This window comes from Aotus nancymaae, unplaced genomic scaffold, assembly GCF_030222135.1.
Source record: "Aotus nancymaae isolate 86718 unplaced genomic scaffold, 86718_ANA_hifiasm-v0.15.2.pri h1tg000028l, whole genome shotgun sequence".
Taxonomy (NCBI): Eukaryota; Metazoa; Chordata; class Mammalia; order Primates; family Aotidae; genus Aotus; species Aotus nancymaae.
Genome location: NW_026988441.1, coordinates 15,673,473 through 15,695,884, shown reverse-complemented (window position 1 = coordinate 15,695,884; position 22,412 = coordinate 15,673,473). Strand labels below are relative to the sequence as shown.

Sequence of the window (22,412 nt, the reverse complement as noted above, 5' to 3'; positions counted from 1 at the left end):
AATTAGCCAGGCATGGTGGTGCACACTTGTGGTCTCAACTGATCAGGAGGCTGAGTGGGATGATTGTTTGACCCCAGGAGTTTGAGGCCGCAGTGAGCTGTGATCACACCTGCACTCCAGCCTTGGCAACAGAGCAAGACCCTGACTCAAAAAAAAAATTAAAAAGTGGCCAGGTGTGGTGGCTGACGGCTATAATCCCAGCACTTTGGGAGGCTGAAGTGGGCAGATCATTTCAGGTCAGGTGTTTGAGACCAGCCTGGCCAATATGGTCTCTACTAAAAATACAAAAATTAGCCGGGCATGGTGGCATGTGCCTGTAATCCCAGCTACTTGGGAGGCTGAGGGAGGAGAATTGCGTGAACCCAAGAGACAGAGGTTGCAGTGAGCTGAGAGTGAACCCTACTGTACGCCAGCCTGGGCAACAGAGCAAGACTCCATCTCAAAACAAACAAACAAAAGCAAACTCCTGTGTTCCTCCCCACCCCTCTCAGAGGTTTCCTGAGTTCGTAAAACAGAAGTCCTCTACTCAAGTAAGGTTTTAGGGAAAAAAAAAAAGTCAAGTCCATCCCTCTGTTTGCTGATGTCGCAGACTTGGCATCAGCCTGGGCTCCATTCTCCCTCATGCCCACATTCATCAGCTCCACTTCCGTAGGCAGACGCCAGCCACCTCCCCACCTCCCACAGCCCCCACCCTGGTGCAAGCCACCCTGGTGTCTCCCAGACACTTGCAGTAGTGTCCTTTCTGGTCCCTCTTGCCCCTACCCTTGCTTCTCTGTGGCCTGTTCTCAACGTGGTAGTGAGAGCAATCTGATCGCATCACCTTTCTGCTGTAAACCCTCAGGTCACTGTAGGTTAAAGGCTGGGGCCTTACGGAAACTCTTGAGGCCTGGTGTTATCTAGCTTCCTGTTGACTTCTCTGACCTCATCTCACTGTTGCTTTCTGCCCCAGCCATGCACACCTCTCAGATTTCATGTGCATGCTCTGGAGGTGTCTAGCCTCAGGGCCTTTTTACTGCCCGTGCCTCTCGCTGGAACACTTCTCTGATAACCACATGGCTCACTCCCTTTCCTCCTACAGGCCTTTGGTCACATGTCACCTTGTCAGTGGGGCCTTGTTGTCTAAGATTGCACCCCCCACACACTAGCTTGGAGCACACTCCCCTGCTTTGCCTGCCTCACCACCGTCTGCCGTGCACTGTGTGTTATCTGTTCGCTGCTGTGTCCTCAGCACCTAGGCCAGCATCTGGTGCACAGTAGCTGCTGAGTGAGCAGGACCCGAGCGTGGGCACGAATGCACCCTACCCTACAGAGGCTGCCGTAGCGAGCGTCAAGTGGGCACCAGCTGTGCGTCAGACCCTGCTCAGCACCTTGAGGTAGATACCGTTCTCATCCTCACTTCACAGATGAGGAAACTGAGGCCCACAGAGACCTGGACTTGCCCAGACCCCAAAGAGCCTTTGGATTTTGTTGTTGTTTTGAGACAGTCTTGCTCTGTCACCCAGGCTGCAATGCAGTAGTGACATCTTGGCTCACTGCAGCCTCCACCTCCCAGGTTCAAGCAAGTCTCCCGCCACAGCCTCCCGAGTAGCTGGGATTGCAGGCACCCTCTACCATGCTTGGCTAATTTTTGTATTTTTAGTAGAGATAGGGTTTTGCCACGTTGGCCAACCTGGTCTTAAACTCCTGGCATCAAGTGATCTACCCACCTCGGCCTCCCGAAGTGCTGGGATTCCAGGTGTGAGCCACCACATCCGACTGAGCCTGGGTTCTTAAACGCTAGGCTATTCCACCTCCCCTAATCTTGACAACAGCTCGCGTTTCTTGAGCAGGCACCATGCCAGGCACCATGCCAGGTGACATGTTTTACCCACATCCTCACTGTGCCACTCTGTCCCACACCCACCCCCATGCCTACTGTTGGTAGAATCCTTTTCAAGCACATTTCCACAGTGATACCCCCAACCCACTGCCAATCTCAACGCCCCAGAGACTGCTGGGGAACCAGTGAGCCAGGGAATGGTGACAGAAACCATCTCCCATAAAGGGGCAGGCCCTTCTTGAGTGACTCATTACAGCAAGTCTCTCTCTTTGTGAAGCACCCACAGAGGCAGATTCCAGACTCTCCCCAGCAGCTGACTCAACTGCCCCAGACTTCCCGAACTAATGGTGTCCCATCATTTGTTATTTTGTATGTGTGGTTTTGTTTTTTTTTTTCTTTTTGAGATGGAGTCTCTCTCTGTGCCCAGGCTGGAATGCAGTGGTGTGATCTCCACTTACTGCAACCTCCACCTCCTGGGTTCAAGCGTATCCCATCTTTGCTAATTGAATGAGTGTTATTATGTGCCTGGCCTTGGCCTGGGCAGTGCTGGGACATAGTGGTGACCATAACACACCCAGGCCTACTTTCATGGGGTTCCTATCTGGGACAGGTATTAAATATGCAATTAAAAGTGCCAAGAGCTTAAAAGAGGGGGTGTGGAGGATGCCAGGAGAACCTATCAGAGAATGTTAAGTCAGACAAGGAGAAGGTCTCAAATCCACGGGTTGGATACAGTCCCAGACATATTTAGTTAGTTACAAAAGTTTAACATTCAGAGCAAGCTTGTCCAGCCTGCAGCCCAAGACAGTTTTGAAGGGCACCTAACACAAATTCATAAACTGGGTTTATAAACTCATCATGTCTTAAAATATTATGACATTATTAGTTTTTTTGTGTGTGTGTGTTTTAGGTTATCAGCTATCATTGGTGTTTTATGTGTGGCCCAAGGCAATTTTTCTTTTCTTTGAGACAGAGTCTCACTCTGTTGCCCAGGCTGGAGTGCAGTGGCATGATCTCAGCTCACTGCAACCTTAGCCTCCCAGGTTCAAGTGATTCTTATGCCTCAGCCTACAAAGTAGCTTGGATTACAGGCATGCAACACCACGCCCGGCTCATTTTTGTATTTTTGGTAGAGACAGAGTTTCACTGTGTTGGCCAGGCTGGTCTCAAACTCCTGGCCTCAATTCACTGCCTCAGCCTCTCAAAGTGCTGGGACTAGAGATGTGAGCCACCACGCCCGGCCCCAAGACAGTTCTCCCAGTGTGGCTCAGGGAAGCTGAAAGATGGGACACCCCTGATTTAGAGGATTTTGGCTGGGTGCAGTATCTCATGCCTGTAATCCCAGAGCTTTGGGAGGCCGAGCTGGGAGGATTGCTTGAGATCAGGAGTTCAAGACTAGCCTGGGCAACAGACTGAGACCCTATCTCTATCAAAAAAAAAAAAAAAAAAGGTCGGGTGCAGTGGCTCATGCCTGTAATCCCAACACTTTGGGAGGCCGAGGCAGGCAGATCACCTGAGGTCAGGAGTTCAAGACCAGCCTGGCCAACGTGGTAAAACCCTGTCTCTACTAAAAATATAAAAATTAGCTGAGCGTGGTGACTGGCGCCTGTAATCCCAGCTACTCAGGAGGCTCAGGCAGGAGAATCACTTGAACCCGGGAGGCGGAGGTTGCAGTGAGCCGAGATCGGGCCACTGCACTCTAGCCTGGGTGACAAGAGCAAAACTCCATCTCTTAAAAAAAAAAAAAAAGTAGAAGAAGAAGAAAGAACAAGAGGTAGACATTTCATCACTTCATATCCTGTTGGCCAAAACTGAGTCATATGTCCATACCCAGCTACAAAGGAAGCAGAGAAATGTCCCCAACTAGATGGCCATGTGCCCATCAAAACTCTGTTTTACAGAGGAGCCTGGGCCTAATTACTGAAGGGCTGGGGGGGTGGGGGCGGGAATGGAAAACAGACGGTGTTGGCAGGCCTTTACACAGCAGTGTTTGGTGAGCTGTTGCCTGCTCTCTCTCTGGACTCTATGATAAAGGTTGGGCCTTCCAAGGGGAACAGTCCAGGATGCTGAGGGCTGGTGTGGCCTAATTGGTTGTGGGCACAGACACACAGGACTTTGCTTTATAACCCACAGCCAAACTCCCTGGACACAAGAGGGACAGCTTCAAAGGGAAGAATTTTGACTCCCAGAGCAAAGTAATAGGCTAGGATGAATCTAGCCACAGCGTTCTCTTTTGAGGCACTGAGCAGCACCTTTCCTTTCAAACCAATTTTATTTTATTTATTTTCGAGATGGAGTCTCGCTCTGTCTCCCAGGCTGGAGTACATTGGTGCAATCTCAGCTCACTGCAGCCTCCAAGTCCTGGGTGCAAGCAATTCTCCTGCCTCAGCCTCCTGAGTAACTGGGATTACAGGTGTGTGCCACTACACCTGGCTAACTTTTTATTTTTTTTGTAGAGATGGGATTTCACCATGTTGGCCAGGCTGGTCTTGAACTGCTGACCTTAGCTGGTTCGCCTGCCCACAGTGCTGGGATTGTAGGCATGAGCCACCGCGCCTGGCCAAATTCTATTTTTTAATTATAAAAAATTGCAGGCATACACTAAGGCAGAGGGAACCGTTTAAGAACCCCAGTCTTGGCCGGGTGCGTTCTCTTTCCCAATTATTTTGAAGCAAATCCTAGACATCCTATCATTCATCCATTAACCTTTCAATATCTATTTCTAAAAGTTACAAACTCTTAAAACTATCTTGTCACATACATAAAATAAAAAAATTAACAATAATTCCTTGCTGTCAAATGAACACATTGCCACCCATGAATAGGCTATAAAATCAATCACAGAGACGTAATTTTTTTTAATTTTTAATTTTAATATTTATTTATTTATGTTTTTGAGACAGAGTCTCGCCCTGTCGTCCAGACTGGAGTGCAATGGTGCGATCTCGGCTCACTGCAACCTCTGCCACCCGGGGTCAAGCGATTCTCCTGCCTCAGCCTCCCAAGTCTGAGTAGCTGTGATTACAGGCGTCTACCACCATGCCCCGCTAATTTTTTGTGTATTTAGTAGAAACGGGGTTTCACCATGTTGACCAGGCTAGTCTCGAACTCCTGACCTCGTGATCTGCCTGCCTCAGCTTCCCAAAGTGCTGGGATTACAGGCGTGAGCCACTGCACCCTTAACTTTAATTTTTAAAAACAAGGTCTTATTCTGTCACCCAGGCTGGAGTGCAGTGGCACAGTCCTAGCTCACTGCAACGTCAGTCTCCTGGGCTCAAGCCAGCCTCCCACCTCAGCCTCCCGTGTAGCTGTTTAGAGCTGAGACTGCAAGCATATGGCAACATGCTCAGCTAATTTTTTTTTTTTTTTTTGGAAGAGACAAGATCTTGCTATGTTGCTCAGGCTCATCTTGAACTCCTGGGCTTAAGCAGTCCTCCTACCTTGGCCTCCCAGAGTTCTGAGATTACAGGCGTGAGGCACTGCACTCAGCCTGAGTTACAACAGTATTAAAGGTTACATATCTTAGTCCATTTAGCCTGAATATTATAAAATACCTTAGACAGGTAGCTTATAAGTAAGAGAAATGTATTTATTCACAGTTCCGGAGGCCAGGAAGTTCAAGATAAAGGAACCAGCAGGTTCAGTATCTGGTGAGGGCCCCTTTCCTCAGGCTGGAGTGCAGTGGCATAACTTCAGCTCACTGCAACCTCCGCCTCCCAGATTCAAACAATTCTCCTGCCTCAGCCTCCCAAGTAGCTGGGATTTACAGGCATGAGCCACCATGTTGGGCCTCTTATAAAGGCACTGATCCCCTTCCTGAGGGTTTTGCTATAGTAATAAGATGGGAAAGACTAAAAAGTGCAGAGGTAGGAGGATCTTTTGAGGCCAGGAGTTTGAGACAAGCGTGGACATCATAGTAACCCCAGCTACTCAGGAGGCTGAGGCAGGAGAATCGCTTGCACCCAGGCGGCAGACATTGCAGTGAGCCAAGAATGTGCCATTGCACTCCAGCCTAGGTAACAAGAGCGAAACTCTGCCCCAATCAATCAATCAATCAATCAATAAACAAACCCTGCCTCAATAAATAAGTAAAATAAGGCCGGGTGCAGTGGCTCATGCCTGTAATCCTAGCACTTTGGGAGGCTGAGGCAGGTGAATCACCTGAGGTCAGGAGTTTGAGACCAGCCTGGCCAACGTGGCGAAACCCATCTCTGTTAAAAATAGAAAAATTAGCCAGGTGTGGTAGTATATGCCTATAATTCCAGCTACTCAGGAGGCTGAGGCAGGAGAATCACTTGATCCTAGGAGGCAGATGTTGCAGTGAGCTGAGATTGCACTAGTGTACTCTAGCCTGGGCGACAGATCGAGACTTTGTCTCAAAAATAAATAAATAGATAAACAAATACCTCAGCCCAGAGGAGATGCCAATACCACTCTCAACTCATTGGCCAAAACAAGTCCCAGGGCCCCATCCAACCACAAGGGAGCCAAGAAGTGCAGTCCCACTAGACCCTAGGAAGGAGGGAAGTCAGGGCCTTTGGATCCATAGCTCATGGATGCCATGGTCTCTGCAAGGTTGTAAGCCACAGAGTCACATATCCACATTTCCCCTCCAGAAATCAGGAAGCCGGGCTGGGACCAGGTGCGTGTTCCCCCTGCAGGTCCCCTGCCATTGCCTGAGAAGGTTGGAGATGGCGGTTTTCGGCCTCAAAGTGGGGAATCTGACCAGGGGTCTTCCAGAGGAGCTGATGCATACAGCTTCTGAGGCTCGATGCTGCCTGTTGCCTGCAGGTGATGACCAATGGCTGGGAGACGGTGGACATGACGCTGCGGCGGAACGGGCTCGGGCAGCTGGGCTTCCATGTGAAGTACGACGGCACAGTGGCTGAGGTCGAGGACTACGGGTTTGCCTGGCAGGCAGGCCTCCGGCAGGGCAGCCAACTGGTGGAGATCTGCAAGGTGGCCGTGGTCACACTGACCCATGACCAGATGATTGACCTACTGCGCACCTCTGTCACCGTGAAGGTGGTCATCATACCGCCTTTTGAGGACGGCACGCCCCGGAGGTAAGGACCTCCGCCTTTCATCCGGGTGGTGGGTGGCAGCTCCCAGAGTGCTGGCCTGAGGCCTCCCTGGCACTGTCATTTGATGTCCCAATAGACGAGGGGATAGGTAGGCCCTTCTCAGCAGGAATAGCGGCAACAGTGACAGGAGAGAGAGGGCACATCTACAGAGCGCTTACTGTAAGCCAGTTACTCGTTTATTCCTTCATATAGGCATGAGCCCATGTCATCTCCATGGCCGCCCTGTGAGGGAGAGCATCATTCTTCCCGTTTTCTGCACGAAGCACACAATGTTAACAGTCACTCGCCTGCAGGCACGCCACACTTCATTCATTTGTTCAGTACGTGTCTATCGAGCCCCTAATATGTGCAAGCTCTGTTCAAAGAGACTACAGCAAAGTGCCTCATCCCTTGCAGTTTGTGTTCTATAGGGAGAGACAGGCAGTGAAGAAATAGGTGTGTCATACAGGATCAGGTAGTGCAAAGTCTCAGAAGGAAATTAAATCAGGGTAACGAAGGGGCTACAGCGCGATTGCGGGCAGAGAAGGCTCTGTGAAGCTCCATAGGGAGGCAGCCATATGGTTTTCTGGCCAGCAGGCTCCAGACGGGAACTGGGCAGGGCACAGCCTCCCCAGTGTACATGGCCTCCGCAGTGTACATGGCCTCCCCAGTGTACATGAGTGGCGCGTTCCTGGAGTATGGGGAGGCCCATGTGGCTGGAGCAAAGCGAGCAGGAGTGAGAGCTAAGAGCAAAGAACAGAGAGGTGACCAGGCAGATGGTGTGGGCTTCATGGGCCATGGAGCAGTTTGGGTTTTATGCCAGGTGCAATGGGAAGCTGGTAGGTATGGTAGGTGACTTATTTCTTTTGTTTCTGTTGCCCAGGCTGGAGTACGGTGGCGGGATCTCAGCTCACTGAAACCTCCACCTCCTGGGTTCAAGTGATTCTCTTGCTTCAGACTCCCAAGTAGTTGGGACTATAGGCACCCACCACCACGCCAGGCTAATTTTTTGTATTTTTAGTAGAGTTGGGGTTTCACCGTGTCGCCCAGGCTGGTCTTGAATTCCTGACCTCTGTTGCCCAGGCTAGAGTGCAGTGGCACCATCTTGGCTCAGTGCAGCCTCTGCCTCCCAGGTTCAAGTGATTCTCCTGCCTCAGTCTCAGCAGTAGCTGGGACTACAGACATGTGCCACTACACCCAGCTAATTTTTGTTTTTTTTTGTAGAGATAGGGTTTCACCATGTTGCCTAGGCTGGTCTTGAACTCCTGACCTCGTTATCTGCCTGCCTGAGCCTCCCAAAGTGCTAGAATTGCACACATGAGCCACCTCACCTGGCTCATGTTAATCACCTTAACAGTAATTTCTTTTTTTTTTTTGAGCTGGAGCTTGCTCTGTTGCTCAGGCTGGAGGACAGTGACACAATCTCGGCTCACTACAACCTCAGCCTCCTGAGCAGCTGGGATTACAGGTGCACACCACCACACCTGGCTAATTTTTGTATTTTTAGTAGAGATAGGGTTTCACCATCTTGGCCAGGCTGGTCTTGAACTCCTGACCTCATGATCCACCTGCCTCAGCCTCCCAAAGTGCTGGGATTACAGTCATGAGCCACCGTGCCTGGCCTTTTCCTTGCAGTTAATTTTAGAAAGAAACCATTTCACCTGTCCTTAGAGCTTCCTCTTCCTGGCTTTAGCTGGTGGCCTCCCCATGGTGTCCGTTAGCCTGTTGCTCCACCGCTGGGATTTTCTGTAAACTAGAGTCAAAGATGGCAGCTTGCTCGGGCCCCAGTTGTATGTCTTTCAGCCACAGCACTCCTAGGTATGCATCTGTGAGAAGGCACTGTGTGTCTCGTGTCCCTCTGCAAGTGACGCAAAGGGTGAGCAGAGGCTTCAGACAGCAGCCCCTGGCCATCGCCACATGTCCCCTTCAGCCCTGATTCACGGCCTAGCAGCCACTGCTAGACATTGCCTAGATCCACCATTTCATGACGGGTTGCAGATGCAGACAAGCGCCTTCTTCATTCTGTCATTCCTTCTTCATGTATTGGCTGGAATGCTTCTAAAAAGAGCTTTCCTTCAGTAACTGTTTAGTTACCCTGAGGTATAATTTGTACAAGGAAGGCAAGATAAATACAGTTTTCAGAATAATGAGTTGGTCCCTAGCCACCAGAGAGACCCACTGTGTTCCCATCTCTGGAAACAGTGCACAGAGGACAGCCGAGGCCTTGGCCTCATGGAGTGAGGCCCCAGTGGGCCAGAGGAGACAAACAGTACACAAGTAAATGAATGAGATGATTTCAGATCACAGAGGGGGAGGCAGGAGAGCATAGCGGGGGAGGCAGGCTCTGCAGCGAGGCTGTCTTGATTTGAATCCCAGCTCTTCCTCTTGTTACCTGCGACCCTAGGGAAGTGGCCTCACCACCCTGTGCCCGGGTTTCCTCATTTGTAAAATGAGAGCGTTTGTGAAGTTGAAGGAGTTCCAACTTGTAAAGCACATAAGACAGGCCAGACCCAGTAAGCAGCTCATGCCTGTAGAGTGCTGGTGGCTCTCAGCACTTTCGGAGACTTAGGCGGGAGGATCACCTGAGCCCAGGAGTCCAAGACCAGCCTTGGCAACATAGCAAGACCTCAACACATTTTTTTTTTTGAGACAGAGTTTCGTTCTTCTTTCCCAGACTGCAGTACAGTGGCATGATCTCAGCTCACTGCAAGCTCTGCTTCCTGGGTTCAAACGATTCTTGTGCCTCAACCTCCCGAGTAGCTGGGACTACAGGCATGCATGCGCCACCACACCTGGCTAATTTTTGTATTTTTAGTAGAGACAGGGTTTCAACATGTTGGCCAGGCTGATCTTGAACTCCTGAACTCATGCGATCTGTCCACCTCAGCCTCCCAAAGTACTGGGATTACAGGCATGAGCCACCGCGCCCAGCCCAAATTTTTAAAAATTAGTTAGTTGTGATGGCACATGCATGTAGGCCTAGCTACTCAGGGTTGAGCTGTAATCACACCTCTGCACTCAAGCTTTCTCAAAAAAAAAGCCCATGGGATAGTACTTGGCCTATAGGGGGCGCTCGAGAGACACTAGTGCTGAGATACTGGATGTGAGGACTGTGAAGGGCACATAACCCACATGGACATGGTGGTCCGGGAAGGCCTGAAAGTGAGAGCAAAGGCCCTGGGCTGGGTGACAGACCAGAAAGAGGGCCTGTGCGGCTGCATCAGATTGAGCCAAGGGGAGGGCACAAACTAGGGTGATGATGAGTGCCATATTCACATATGACTTTGCTGGGCTCACACCAGGGCTGGTGTGATCTCCACTTTACAGATGAGAAGACTGAAACCCAAGGCAAACAAGTCCCTTTGCAGAGTTGCACAGCTAGTAAGCAGCAAAGCAGAATTCAAATCCAGGTTGGCCTGTCTCCATGATATTCTGCGGCCTCTGAAAGCCATCACGAGCTGTTAATACACAGGCATGCAAGTGGTTTCCCCACCCTCACCTTTCTGAGTCATGCTTGCTCTGGGCAGGCCCAAACCCTGAGCCTGAGGGTGTGGCCACCCCTACCCACACACCCCCAATGGCTCAGCCTCAGGACTGTGGTCACACCCTAGGTGTCTCCTGGTCCCAGCCCTCTTCCCCTGCCACCTTCCTCCTCTGCTTGGAGCCAAGGCCCAGCCACACCTGCTCAGATCTCTGCAGGGGCAAGTCAAGGCCAGATAACCCCACAGGCGAGTGCCCTGGTGGCTGTGCTCCTCGGGGAAGGACATGCACCCTCTCCTCACACTCCCACATGTGCCTGCGACAAGCCAGCTCGCCCGTCGCGTGACTCTCACCCCAAACATGCAGGTAGGGACAAACTAAAATGCAAAGAAAAGTCTGGGATTCTCCAGCTTTGGGAAAACAAGGCCAGGGAGAGTGCAACCAGACAGACGAGTTCTCCCTGCCCTGTTCAGGAGGAAGACTTACCCTCCTGCTCCCTTTGCACCGCGGCTACTGAAACAGGCATGGGTTGGGACTTGGGTGGTTTTTGTTGTTCTTCAAATGCAGAGGTGTGTAGCTGACCTCAATTGCAGAACTGATAACCCTGGCTCTGGGCTCTCCAGCCTCTTGATGCCACCCCTGGCTCAAATGTCTGTTGCAGTGAGCTCTGAGAGGAACAATGAGAACGGGACGGAAGCGCCCTCGCTGCCGCCAGCCAGGCCTCATGGCATGCACACCCACCCCATGCTCTCAGACACTGAGGAGAATGCACGGCCTCTTCCTCCTACTCCCAAGCCACAAGGCTGGAGTTTCTGTGTGTGTGTGTTTTGTTTGTTTGTCGTCCTGGCTGGAGTGCAATGGCTGGAGTACAGTTGTTTTTAAGGATTAAAATGACGTAACAGGGCATCCCTGTCTCCTACTCCCATCCTCCGGTTTCACCTACCAGAAGCAACCACTGCTCCCAGTTTCTCATGCATTCTTTCAGAAATATCTTATTCAGGAAAGCAAATATTTAAAATAGTAATAAAGTCCAAGCGCAGTGGCTCATGCCTATGATCCTAGCACTTTGGGAGGCTCAGGTGGACGGATCACTCTAGCCCAGGAGTTCGAGACCAGCCTAGGCAACATAGGGAGACCCTGTCTCTACAAAAAAAAATTTTATTTTATTTTTTTGAGGCGGAGTTTCGCTCTCGTTACCCAGGCTGGAGTGCAATGGCGCGATCTCGGCTCACCACAACCTCCGCCTCCTGGGTTCAGGCAATTCTCCTGCCTCAGCCTCCTGAGTAGCTGGGATTACAGGCACGCGCCACCATGCCCAGCTAATTTTTTTGTATTAGTAGAGACGGGGTTTCACAATGTTGACCAGGATGGTCTCGATCTCTTGACCTCGTGATCCACCCGCCTCGGCCTCCCAAAGTGCTGGGATTACAGGCTTGAGCCACCGCGCCCGGCCTAAAAAAAATTTTTTTAATTCTCCAGGCATGGTAGCACATGTCTGTGGTCCCAGCTACTTGGGAGGTAGCGGTGGGAGGATCACTTGAGCCGGATAGGTCAAGGATGCAGTGAGCCATGATTGCACCACTGCATTCCAGCCTGGGTAACAGTGAGACTCTCTTGAAAAAATTAAATAAATAAAATAAAATAGTAATACAAATACTAGCACTTTATACCTCTGTGTAGTATCTTGCTTTTTTTTTTTTTTTTGTCTATCCCCAATTAACAATATATTGGCCAGTTCAGGGTCTCATGGTTGTAATCCCAGCACTTTGGGAGGCTGAGGTGGGTGGATCACCTTAGGTCAGGAGTTTGAAACCAGCCTGAACTACATGGTGAAACCCCATCTCTACTAAAAATACAAAAATTAACAGGGCGTGGTTGGTGGGCTTCTGTAATCTCAGCTACTTGGGAGGCTGAGGCAGAAGAATCACTTGAACCTGGGAGGTGGAGGTTGTAGTGAGCCGAGATCGCGCAACTGCACTCGAGCCTGGGTGACAGAGCAAGACTTTGTCTTAAAAATAAATAAATAAATTTAAGCAGGGCTTCTCAAATGTTATTGTGTGTCAGCATCCTCACAGGCAGCTCAGTCAAATGCAGATCCTTGGGCCCTGCCTCAGCGGGGATTCTGATGAATGTAACCTGGGGTGGGGCCCAGGAATCTTCATTATTTGCTGAGCACTTGTGATTTAGAGGCTGGTCATTTTCAGATCACTGTGGAAGGCAGGAGGCGAGAGGAGCTGGGGCAGAATCTTTTCCAGAGCCCCAAGGTGGGTTTGATTGGATTTCAGAAAGTGGAAGCGAGGGTTTTGCTTCTGTTTGTGGGAAAACCAGGCAGACTGTCCTTAGAATCTGCCAGAGGAGGCAACTGCATCAGCTCCGATTTGCTAAGCACTTGGCATGTGCAGACTCTGCTAACGCTCAGAGAATGCTCACAAAACCAGCCCCATCTTGCGGATTAGGAAACTGAGGCTCTGAGGAGAGAATTCCTCACCCACACTCATGTAGGTGATAAAAGGGCTAGGATCTGAGCCAGCCATATGGCCCCGTAGCCCTGGCTTTCTACCACTCCATGCTGCCTTCTTTTTTTTTTTTTTGAGACAGTCTTACTCTGTTGCCAGGATGGAGTGCAGTGGCACGATCTTGGCTCACTGCAACCTCTGACTCCCTGGTTCAAGCTATTTTCCTGCCTCAGCCTCCAAGTAGCTGGGATCACAAGACACATGCCACTACACCCAGCTAATCTTTTTTTTTTTTCTTTTTTGAGAGACGGGGTCTAGGACTCCTGGGTTCAAGTGATCCTCTTGTCTCAGCCTCCCAAAGTGCTGAGATTATAGGTATGAGTCACTCTCCCCAGACCATGCTGCCTTCAAAGTGATTGAATAATATTTTCCCCTTTTTGTCTTTTAATTATTGTTATAATTTAGTTAGTTTTTTTTTTTTTTTTTTTTTTTTTTTGGATCTTGCTATGTTGCCCAGGCTTGCCTTGAACTCCTGGGCTCAAGTGATCCTCCCATCTCAGACTGAGCTGTCTGCATAGCTGGGACTGCCCGGCTATGTTTTCCTCTTTGAGGTCATACCTAAGAGCTCTTAGCCCAAGATGAAGCCGTCAGTACCTAAGAGAAAAGGCCAGGCATGGTGGCTCATGTCTGTAATCTCAGCACTTTGGGAGGCTGAGGTGGGTGGATCACCTTAGGTCAGGAGTTCGAGAGCAGCCTGACCAACATGACAAAATCCCGTCTCTGCTGAAAATACAAAAATTAGCTAGGCATGGTGGCAGGTGCCTATAGTCCCAGCTACTCAGGAGACTGAGGCATGAGAATTGCTTGAACCCGGGAAGTGGAGGTTGCAATGAACTGAGATGATGCCACAGCACTCCAGCCTGGGTGACAGGAGCCAGACTCCGTCTCAAAAAAAAAAAAAATTTTTTTTTTTTTTAAATAGCTAAAGGAAAAGTCAAGGACCTAAGAAGTCTACCCACTGGCTCCCAGACCACTGTATGGTGGGGCCATTGTCCTGGTGGTTAGGTTAAAGTTGTGGGCTTTGGAGTCAATGTACTAAATATTTAAATCCAACTTCTACTTCTTACTGGCTGTTTGACCTTGGACGGGTTATTTAACTTCTCTGTGCCTCAGTTTATTTATCTCTAAAAGGTGATGTACTGATCAAGACTCTGGGTACCAGCAACAGAACAGGCTGAAACATAAACATGTTGCAGCAAAAGAGAGTCTTCACTGGCTCACATACCCAACAAGACTAGGAGATGGGACAGCATTTAGGCACAGCCATATCCAAGGACTCAGACACCCTCACCAGGAGCCTCTGTCCCCTCTTTACCTCCATGCTTACTGTCATTCTCAGGCAGTCTTCTACCCCCACTCCCACAGCTCTGAACTTAAGTCCCCTCAGCCCAGCAGTCCCAGTGGAAATAGATTTTTTTCCCTAATGGTTTTCAAAAACAGTTCCAGAATAGGGCATGGTGGCTCACGCCTATAATCCTAGCACTTTGAGAGGCCAAAGTGGACTGATCACTGAGGTCAGGAATGGGCTGATCACCTGAGGTCAGGAGTGGGCTGATCACCTGAGACCAGCATGGCTAACGTGGTGAAACCCTGTCTCTACTAAAAATACAAAAATTAGCCAGGCATGGTGGTACATGCCTGTAATTCCAGCTACTCAGGAGGCTGAGGCAGGAGGATCGCTCAAACCTAGAGAACGAGCCACTGCACTCCAGCCTGGGTGACAGAACAAGACTCTGTCTCAAAAAAAAAGGGGGGGGCTGGGTGCGGTGGCTCACGCCTGTAATCCCAGCACTTTGGGAGGCCAAGGAGGGTGGATCACTTGAGGTCAGTAGGAGTTCAAGACCAGCCTGGGCAACATGGTGAAATGCCATCTCTATGAAAAATACAAAAAGTAGCTGGGTGTGGTGGGGCACCCCTGTAGTCCTAGCTACTCGGGAGCCTAAGACACGAGAATCACTTGAACCTGGGAGGTAGAGGTTGCAGTGAGCCGAGATCTCACCATTGCACTCCAGCCTGAGCAACAGGGCAAGACTCCATCTCAAAAAAACAAACAAAAACAGTTTCAGAATTAATGCTCATTATCTGTTGTTAGCCGTGCTTAGAGCACATGACAGTTCTGTGCTAGTCATTGTGTCGGGGTGGGGGCTTGGAGAAAGCCTCTAATTGGTCGGTCCTGGGTCACATACTCATACCTAGAGCCAATAAGTGGAATCAGCCCCACCCAGAGCCCTTATTAACAAAGACCTGTTATCAGGAGAGGGGGTGTGGGGAGAGACACCAGGCAGGCAGGAATGGCAGGTGTGCCCTGCCTGGGGACAGCGATGGTACCTGTTCCCACCTCTGCCTGGGCCCGGCATGTCTGCAGTCTGTGTTAGACATTCATATTATTGTTCCTCACCTGGTGCCTGGTAAGATATTGGCAGCTGCCAATCCAAAGAGACAGCCAGAAGACACTGCCGCGTGTTGGCTCCAGCCATAGTGCTATTGAGGGGTGGTGTGTTAGGCCCTGGGTGCCAGAGCACGTCCACCTCTGCCTTAGTCTGTTTTGTGCTGTGATAACAGACTACGAGATGGAATAACTTACAAGAACAGAAATACATTTCTCACAGTTCTGGGGGCTGCAAGTTCAAGATCTAGTCACTGGCAGGATAGGGCTGGTCTTTCTGCTTCCAAGATGGTGCCTTGAACACTGTGACCTCTGGAGGAGAGGAACACCATGTCCACACACAGCAGAAGAGCAGAGAACCCACTCCCGCAAGCCCTTTTTATAGCAGCATTCATCCATTCATGAGGGCTGGGCCCTGAGCTCCTCCCACTAGGCTCCACCTCCCAACAGTGGCATTGAGGGTTAAGTTTCCAACACATGACTTCTGGGGGAACCCGCATCCAGACCATAGCAGCCTCTGAACCACCATATCCACCAGATCTTTTGCTGGGTGGCCTTGAACCGGGTGGCTCCAGGAAACTCAGGAGACCCTCAGAGGATCAGCCTGATGGGGGCATGGGAGCTTCCAGGCTGAAGGCTCCTCTGAGCTCAGCTCTCACAGCTGTCGGGAGGTGGATTTTCCGAGCACTGCCCCGGCCTCATCCTCGGGCTTGGGGCCCCTCCCATGCGGCACTGCAGTGGCAGTGGAGAATGCCAGCCCCGCTGGCAGATCTCCCCACCTCAAGCCAGGAGTACCCCGGTGCAGGTGCCAGCCTGGTCTAGAGGGAGTCACAGGCCTCTCTGCATCTATTTCAAGGTTGTGGATTTCATGGCTTTTTTGTTTTTTTTAAACCACCCTGCAAAGTAGGTCACCTGCTCCTCTTCCAGCTGCCTTTAAGAGTCTTTGGAACAAGGCAGATACTGTCCTTTGATTCTGAGGACATCTGCTTTTCTGGCCCCGAGTACCGCTAAGGGGGGCCAGGCAGGTCCATGGAGGACACTGGCAGACGTGTGGCCTGGGTCAGGTAGAAGTGAGGGGAGGGAACAGAGAGAGTGGGAGGAGGGGAGAGGAGAAGAGGTGGAAAGGGCCAGGCAGTCAGAGCCCCTGTCTTGGGTCCTGTCCTGATTGAAGACTCTGAGCTGGTAAGTTTCAGACCATTTTAAGGGGTATTCACTCAACTTTTAAAATAGGCCATACCTGGCCAGGTACAGTGGCTCACGCCTGTTATCCCAGGACTTTGGGAGACTGAGATGGGTGGATCACCTGAGGTCAGGAGTTCAAGACCAGCCTGGCCAAGGTGGTGAAACGCCTTCTCTACTAAAAATACAAAAATTAGCCAGGTGTGGTGCTGCTTATTCAGGAGGCTCAGGCACGAGAATTCTTGAACCCGGGAGGCAGAGGTTGCAATGAGCCGAGATCATGCCACTGTACTGCAGCCTGGGTGACAGACCAAGACTCTGTCTCAAAAAAAAAAAAAAAAAAAAAAATAGGTCATCCTGGTTCATATTGGGCCAGGAAAACCCAGCCTAGACAGCAGGCCCACGTGCTGGTAGGCTGGGGCCTTTCTGAGTGACGCAGTTTTTCTCCCCAGGGGTTGGCCAGAGACCTATGACATGAATACCTCGGAGCCCAAGACAGAGCAGGAAAGCATCACTCCTGGGGGCCGGCCCCCCTACCGCAGCAATGCTCCCTGGCAGTGGAGTGGGCCTGCATCCCATAACTCTCTACCAGCCTCCAAGTGGACCACTCCCACCACCCCTGGCCACGCCCAGTCCCTGAGCCGACCCCCGAAGCAGACCCCCATGGTCCCCTTCCGGGAGTCCCAGCCACTGCACAGCAAGAGGTAAGCACTTGTGGGGGGGGACGAATACTGCCCAACCCCCACCTGCCCACACCTGTCCTCTGCCCCTCCCTCTCCACACTATTTTCCTCCATCCTCTTCCTCGCCTCAGGCTTTCCACCTTCCTTCTTATGCTTCTGTCTCCATTGTTCCTCCCTCCCTCCTTCCCTTCAGCTTTCACTGTGGGGCTCTTGTTTGAGGACCCAATGCTGGGGAGCTCAGCATCTGAGTTGGAAATCCACTATACTAAGTAGACGATTAAATTAAATTAAAACTGCTTCTTTAGGCTGGACACAGTGGCTCACGCCTATAATCCCAACATTTTGGGAGGTAAGGCAGGAGCATTGCTTGAGGTCAGGAGTTAGAGACCAGCTTGGGCAACATAGTAGAACCCTGGCTCTGTAAAAAACATTTATTACAAATTAGCCAGGCATGATGCACGCCTGTGGTCCCAGCTGCCCAAGAGGCTGAAGTGAGAGGATGGCTTGAGCCCAGGAGTTCCGGGCTGCAGTGAGCTGTGATTGCACTACTGCACTCCAGACTGAGCAATACCTCATCTCTGAAAAAGATAAAAAATTAAAACTGTTTTTTTTTTAGGTGAAGAGACTGATAAGCACAAAATTTAGGACAGTGAATTCTTTTTTGAGACAGAGTCTCACCCTCTTGCCGAGGCTGGAGTGCTGTGGCACGGTCTCGGCTCATTGCAACCTCTGCCTCCCAAGTTTAAACAATTCTCCTGCCCCAGCCTCCCAAGTAGCTGGGACTACAGGCGCCTGCCACCACGCCTGGCTAATTTTTTTGTATTTTTAGTAGAGACGGGATTTAATCATGTTGGCCAGGCTGGTCTCGAACTCCTGACCTCATGATTCACCCGCCTCGGCCTTCCAAAGTGCTGGGATTACAGGCGTGAGCCACCATGCCTGGCCATGATTTCTTTTTGGAGGAGGCAGGGAAATGGGAAATGGGGAAGCCCATGGATAGATGTTATCACCACCATTCTAGTCCTGGGGTTGGGTGGAAGCTTCAGGGAGTTTGTTTTATGATGATGACAAATATAACTTACAGATACTCTTTTGAAGATATTATATATTAAAAGATAAAAAGAAAATTTTCCAAAGAATGAAGGAATCCAACTTGCAGAGGGACGTCTCATCCCCAGGTCGGGGGAGGCTAGAACCGTCTTGGGCAGCCCCTGTTACACTGCAGAAGCTGTGGGTTGGGGCGGCTGCGGTGGCTCCAGGAAGAGGGGGCCCAGGGGCATCCCGGCTTCTGTTGCCCTATGCTCAGCGTCCTCCCCTTCATCCTAAGCGGTGGATAGCAGAAGGGATGTGGCTTGACGGGGGACGGTCTGTCTTTTTGTCCATATATCTGTCCTCCCAAGGTAAGGGTACCCTCCCACTCACCCCTGACTTCTTCCTCCCCCGTCTCCTTCCAGGCCAGTCAGCTTCCCAGAAACCCCTTACACAGTATCACCAGCAGGGGCCGACAGAGTCCCTCCCTACCGACAGCCTTCTGGGAGCTTCTCCACCCCCGGCTCGGCCACCTACGTGAGATACAAGCCATCCCCAGAAAGGTCAGCCTCTCTCCATTCTTTTCATGTTAAGGGATCTGATAAAAGCTGTGGCTCCTTCTTCCCCAGGAAATGCGCACCCCCACAATTTTATTTGCCATTTTATGGGGTTTCTGGATCCCCGAAGGTCCTCAAAGGAGCGGCATGGGGTGGTTATGTCTCATGTTTTAGAGCTGAACTGGGCTGGGCTGGGCAGGACCCATCGTTGGCTTTCCTTGCAGCAGAATTTTGATTGCTGTTCTCTTGACGACTGTGTCATGGCTCAGGCGAGAGCTTCCACCATCCAGCATGACCACGCACCTAACTCTCTCCAGCCCTAAGCCCCTCGAACCACGCTGCCAGCATTACCCAGTTTTCAAAATATTTCAGGCTTCCCTTCTGCCCCCTTGGGTCCATCTGCAACCTGGCAGCCTGAGAGATCTCCCCAAACTCTCCTTGGCTCCCCAGTGCCCTCAGGATAAACTTGGCATTCAAGGCCCTTTAGGCTCTGGCTCCAGCTGAGCTGATTGTCCAGCTGCCTTCAGCACTGGTGCCCTCTGTTCTTCCTCTGCTTCCAGGTTTCTGGTTCAGGGGCAGCCACACCAATCCCAGTCCTTGGGCCTGAGCCATGGGCCTCATCCTGTGAATGTCCCCTTCCTCCTCCTCCCTGCAATCCTCCTCCTGAGCATCTCTGTCGCCCACCCCTCCTCTTTTCCCTGCTATCTTGCCCAGGCCACCACAGTGGGCTTCCAGCCTTCATCTTACCTCCTCTGGTCCCCTCTCCACTCAGCAGCCAGAGGGCTCTTTCTATGCCTTTTTTTTTTTTAAGACCACTCTGTCGCCCAGGCTGGTGTACAGTGGAGCGATCTCGGCTCACTGCAACCCTGCCTCCCGGGTTCAAGTGATTCTTCTGCCTTAGCCCGCCTAGTAGCTGGGATTACAGGCTCCCATCCCCATGCCCAGCTAATTTTTGTATTTTTAGTAGAGACAGAGTTTCACCATGTTGACCAGTCTGGTCTCAAATTCCTGGCCTCAAGTGATCCACCTGCCTCAGCCTCCCAAAGTGCTAGGATTACAGGTGTGAGCCAGCGCACCCTGCCAGATCTTTCTATATCTGACCATTCCTGTCCCCTGCTCCAAACCCTGTCACCACTCCAGAGCCCTTACGGCACAGCTTTGGCCCTCTCCCTGTGGCCACTAGGGCCCCTGGTACCTTGTGAGCCTCCTACAGTGCCACGCATCAGCCACAAGGCCACTCCCAGCTTCCTTGAGGGACTGTGTGTATTTCAGACCCTTGACTGTATTCTTGCCTTGGCCTGGATATGCTTCACACTCCTCACCTACACTCCCCCAATCCTACCAACTCGAGCTCCTGTGCTCCCTCCAGAACCCTTCCCTGGACCTCCCTCTTGAGGCAAGTCACTGACCCCCAGTTCCCTGTGTATTTTCTGACCATGGCCTTAAGCATTCGCCGTCCTTATTAGCCAGCTAAGTGTGTGTGCTTGCACACGTGCATGTGTGTGCACCTGTGAGAGAGCAAGAGAGAGACACAGAGAGAGAGTAAGCGTGCTCTCCAAGACCTCCTATCACATAGCACAGGGTCTGACACGTGGCTGATCTTTGGTATATATTGGATGAAAGGATGAAGTATGCAGGTTTGTTAAAATGAAGCCACTGGCCGGGCGTGGTGGCTCACGCTTGTAATCCCAGAACTTTAGGAGGCTGAGATGGGCGGATCACAGGGTCAAGAGATCAAGACCATCCTGGCCAACATGGTGAAACTCCGTCTGTACTAAAAATACAAAAATTAACTGGGCGTGGTGGCATGGGCCTGTAATCCCAGCTACTTGGGAGGCTGAGATGGGAGAATCACTTGAACCTGGGAGGCGGAGGTTGCAGTAAGCCAAGAATGCGCCACTGCACTTCAGCCTGGGTGACAGAGTGAGACTCTCTCTCAAAAAAAAAAAAAAAAACCACCTGTCTTAAGACCAGGGATCAGGCCACTAAACCAGTGGTTCTCAATCTTTAGCAGGCATTGGAATCACCCAGAGGAGGACTTGTTAAAATACTGGGCCTGAGCCTCAAATTTCTGACCTGGTAGGTTTGGGGTGCTGCACCAGGGACCATGCTCTGAGAGTCGCCACACTCATCCATTGTCAGATTCTTGGCCTCTTGTTAAATTGGGGAAACATACCCACTATTTCTTTTTCCAGTAGCCACCATTCAGCTTTCATTCCGCAAAGGGTCTCAAGAGCTTTCTGCGTGCCAGGAGGAATATTTGAGATACTTGTTTACCGGGGGTTCTGTAGTCAGCCCTTGCTGACTGTGATGGAAAGTGCTCTAATGAACACTCTAACAGAGGAGGAGGGAACACAGCCCAGCCCTTGAGGTCTAGGCTGGCTGCCTGGAGGAGGTGATATCTGAAGAGAACTTTAAGGGACTAATAGGAGTTTGCCGCAGAGAGGAGGGAAAAGGCCATTCCAGACAGAGAAAAGGCCACAGATGTGAACAAGCAGGACACTGTGAAATGCAGGCGAATCAGAGAGGAAACTGGTATTTGGAGGACATGGGGTGTGGGGGCACCCAGGCGACAGCAGGGGCTGAGGTTAGAAAAGGCAGTCAGAGCAGCTCACCAGTAACAAAGGAGGTGGCAGTGGTGTTACGAAAAGCTCTTGGGAGCTATTTTTTCCCCCTACGGTCTTGGTATCTCCCTTTATTGTTATTTTTTTAATTTTTATTTTGAAATAATTATTGAGTCACAGGAAGTTGTCAAAAAAACATACAGGGAGGACTTGTGACCCCTTCACGCAGCCTTCCCTGTTGTTAATGTCTTGTATGATTGTGACGCAGTATCAGAGCAAGAGGTTGACGTGGGTACAGGCCTACGGCTTATTCAGAATTCACCAGTTATACATGCACTCATTTCTGTGTGTGTGTCTGTAGCTCTGTGCAGTTTTATCACATGTGGAGTCTTGTGTAACCATCACGAGGTGCCTCATGCTACCCTTTCATAGCCACACCCATCTCCTCCCCCCATTCCTAACCCTGGCAACTATTCACCATTCATCTATTCTGAGGCTCTTTTTTTTTGGAGACAGAGTCTCACTCTGTCAGCCAGGCTGGAGTGCAATGGCACGATCATAACTCGCTGAAGCCTCCCTCTCCTGGACTCAAGCAATCCTCCCACCTCAGCCCTGCAAGTAGCTAGGACTACAGGCATGCACCACCACACCCAGCCAATTTTTCTTTTCTTTCATAGAGACAAGGTCTCACTGTGTTGTCCAGACTGGTCTTGAAGTCCTTGCCTCAAGCCATCCTCCCACCTGGGCGTCCCAAAGTGCTGGCATTACAGGCATGAGCCACTGCACCCAGCCTGTCTCTTTAATTATTATTTCGTGAATGTTAGATAAAAGGAATCAGACATATGTATCCTTTAGAGGTTGTCTTTTTCACTTAGCAGAATATCCTTAAGTTTCATCCACATTGTTGCAAGTCTCATTTATTAGCTGTTTATTCCATGGTTTGGATGTACCACAGTTTAACTGCTCACCCATGAAAAGACATTTGAGGGAGGGCATATTCAGGACACTTTGAATCTATGCTCCTGGGTTGAAATAATTTTTTCTTTCTTTTTTGAGACGGAGTCTTGCTCTGTTGCCCCAGCTGGAGTGCAGTGGCATGATTTCTGCTCCAGGTCCAAGTGATTCTCCTGCCTCAGC

The 22,412-nt window shown here is 50.7% G+C and overlaps 1 protein-coding gene across 8 annotated transcripts in view; it reads left to right on the top strand.

Moving 5' to 3' along the window:
* Window positions 1–22,412, top strand: part of SIPA1L3 (signal induced proliferation associated 1 like 3) — a 223,865-nt gene that overhangs the window by 134,981 nt on the left and 66,472 nt on the right. For all 8 annotated transcript variants that reach the window (XM_064381377.1, XM_012436359.3, XM_012436349.3 and 5 more), the window contains 3 exons: window positions 6,611–6,885; window positions 16,896–17,147; window positions 18,580–18,717. In XM_064381377.1, coding sequence (XP_064237447.1) covers window positions 6,611–6,885; window positions 16,896–17,147; window positions 18,580–18,717 — 665 coding nt within the window. The remainder of the gene's footprint in view (window positions 1–6,610; window positions 6,886–16,895; window positions 17,148–18,579; window positions 18,718–22,412) is intronic.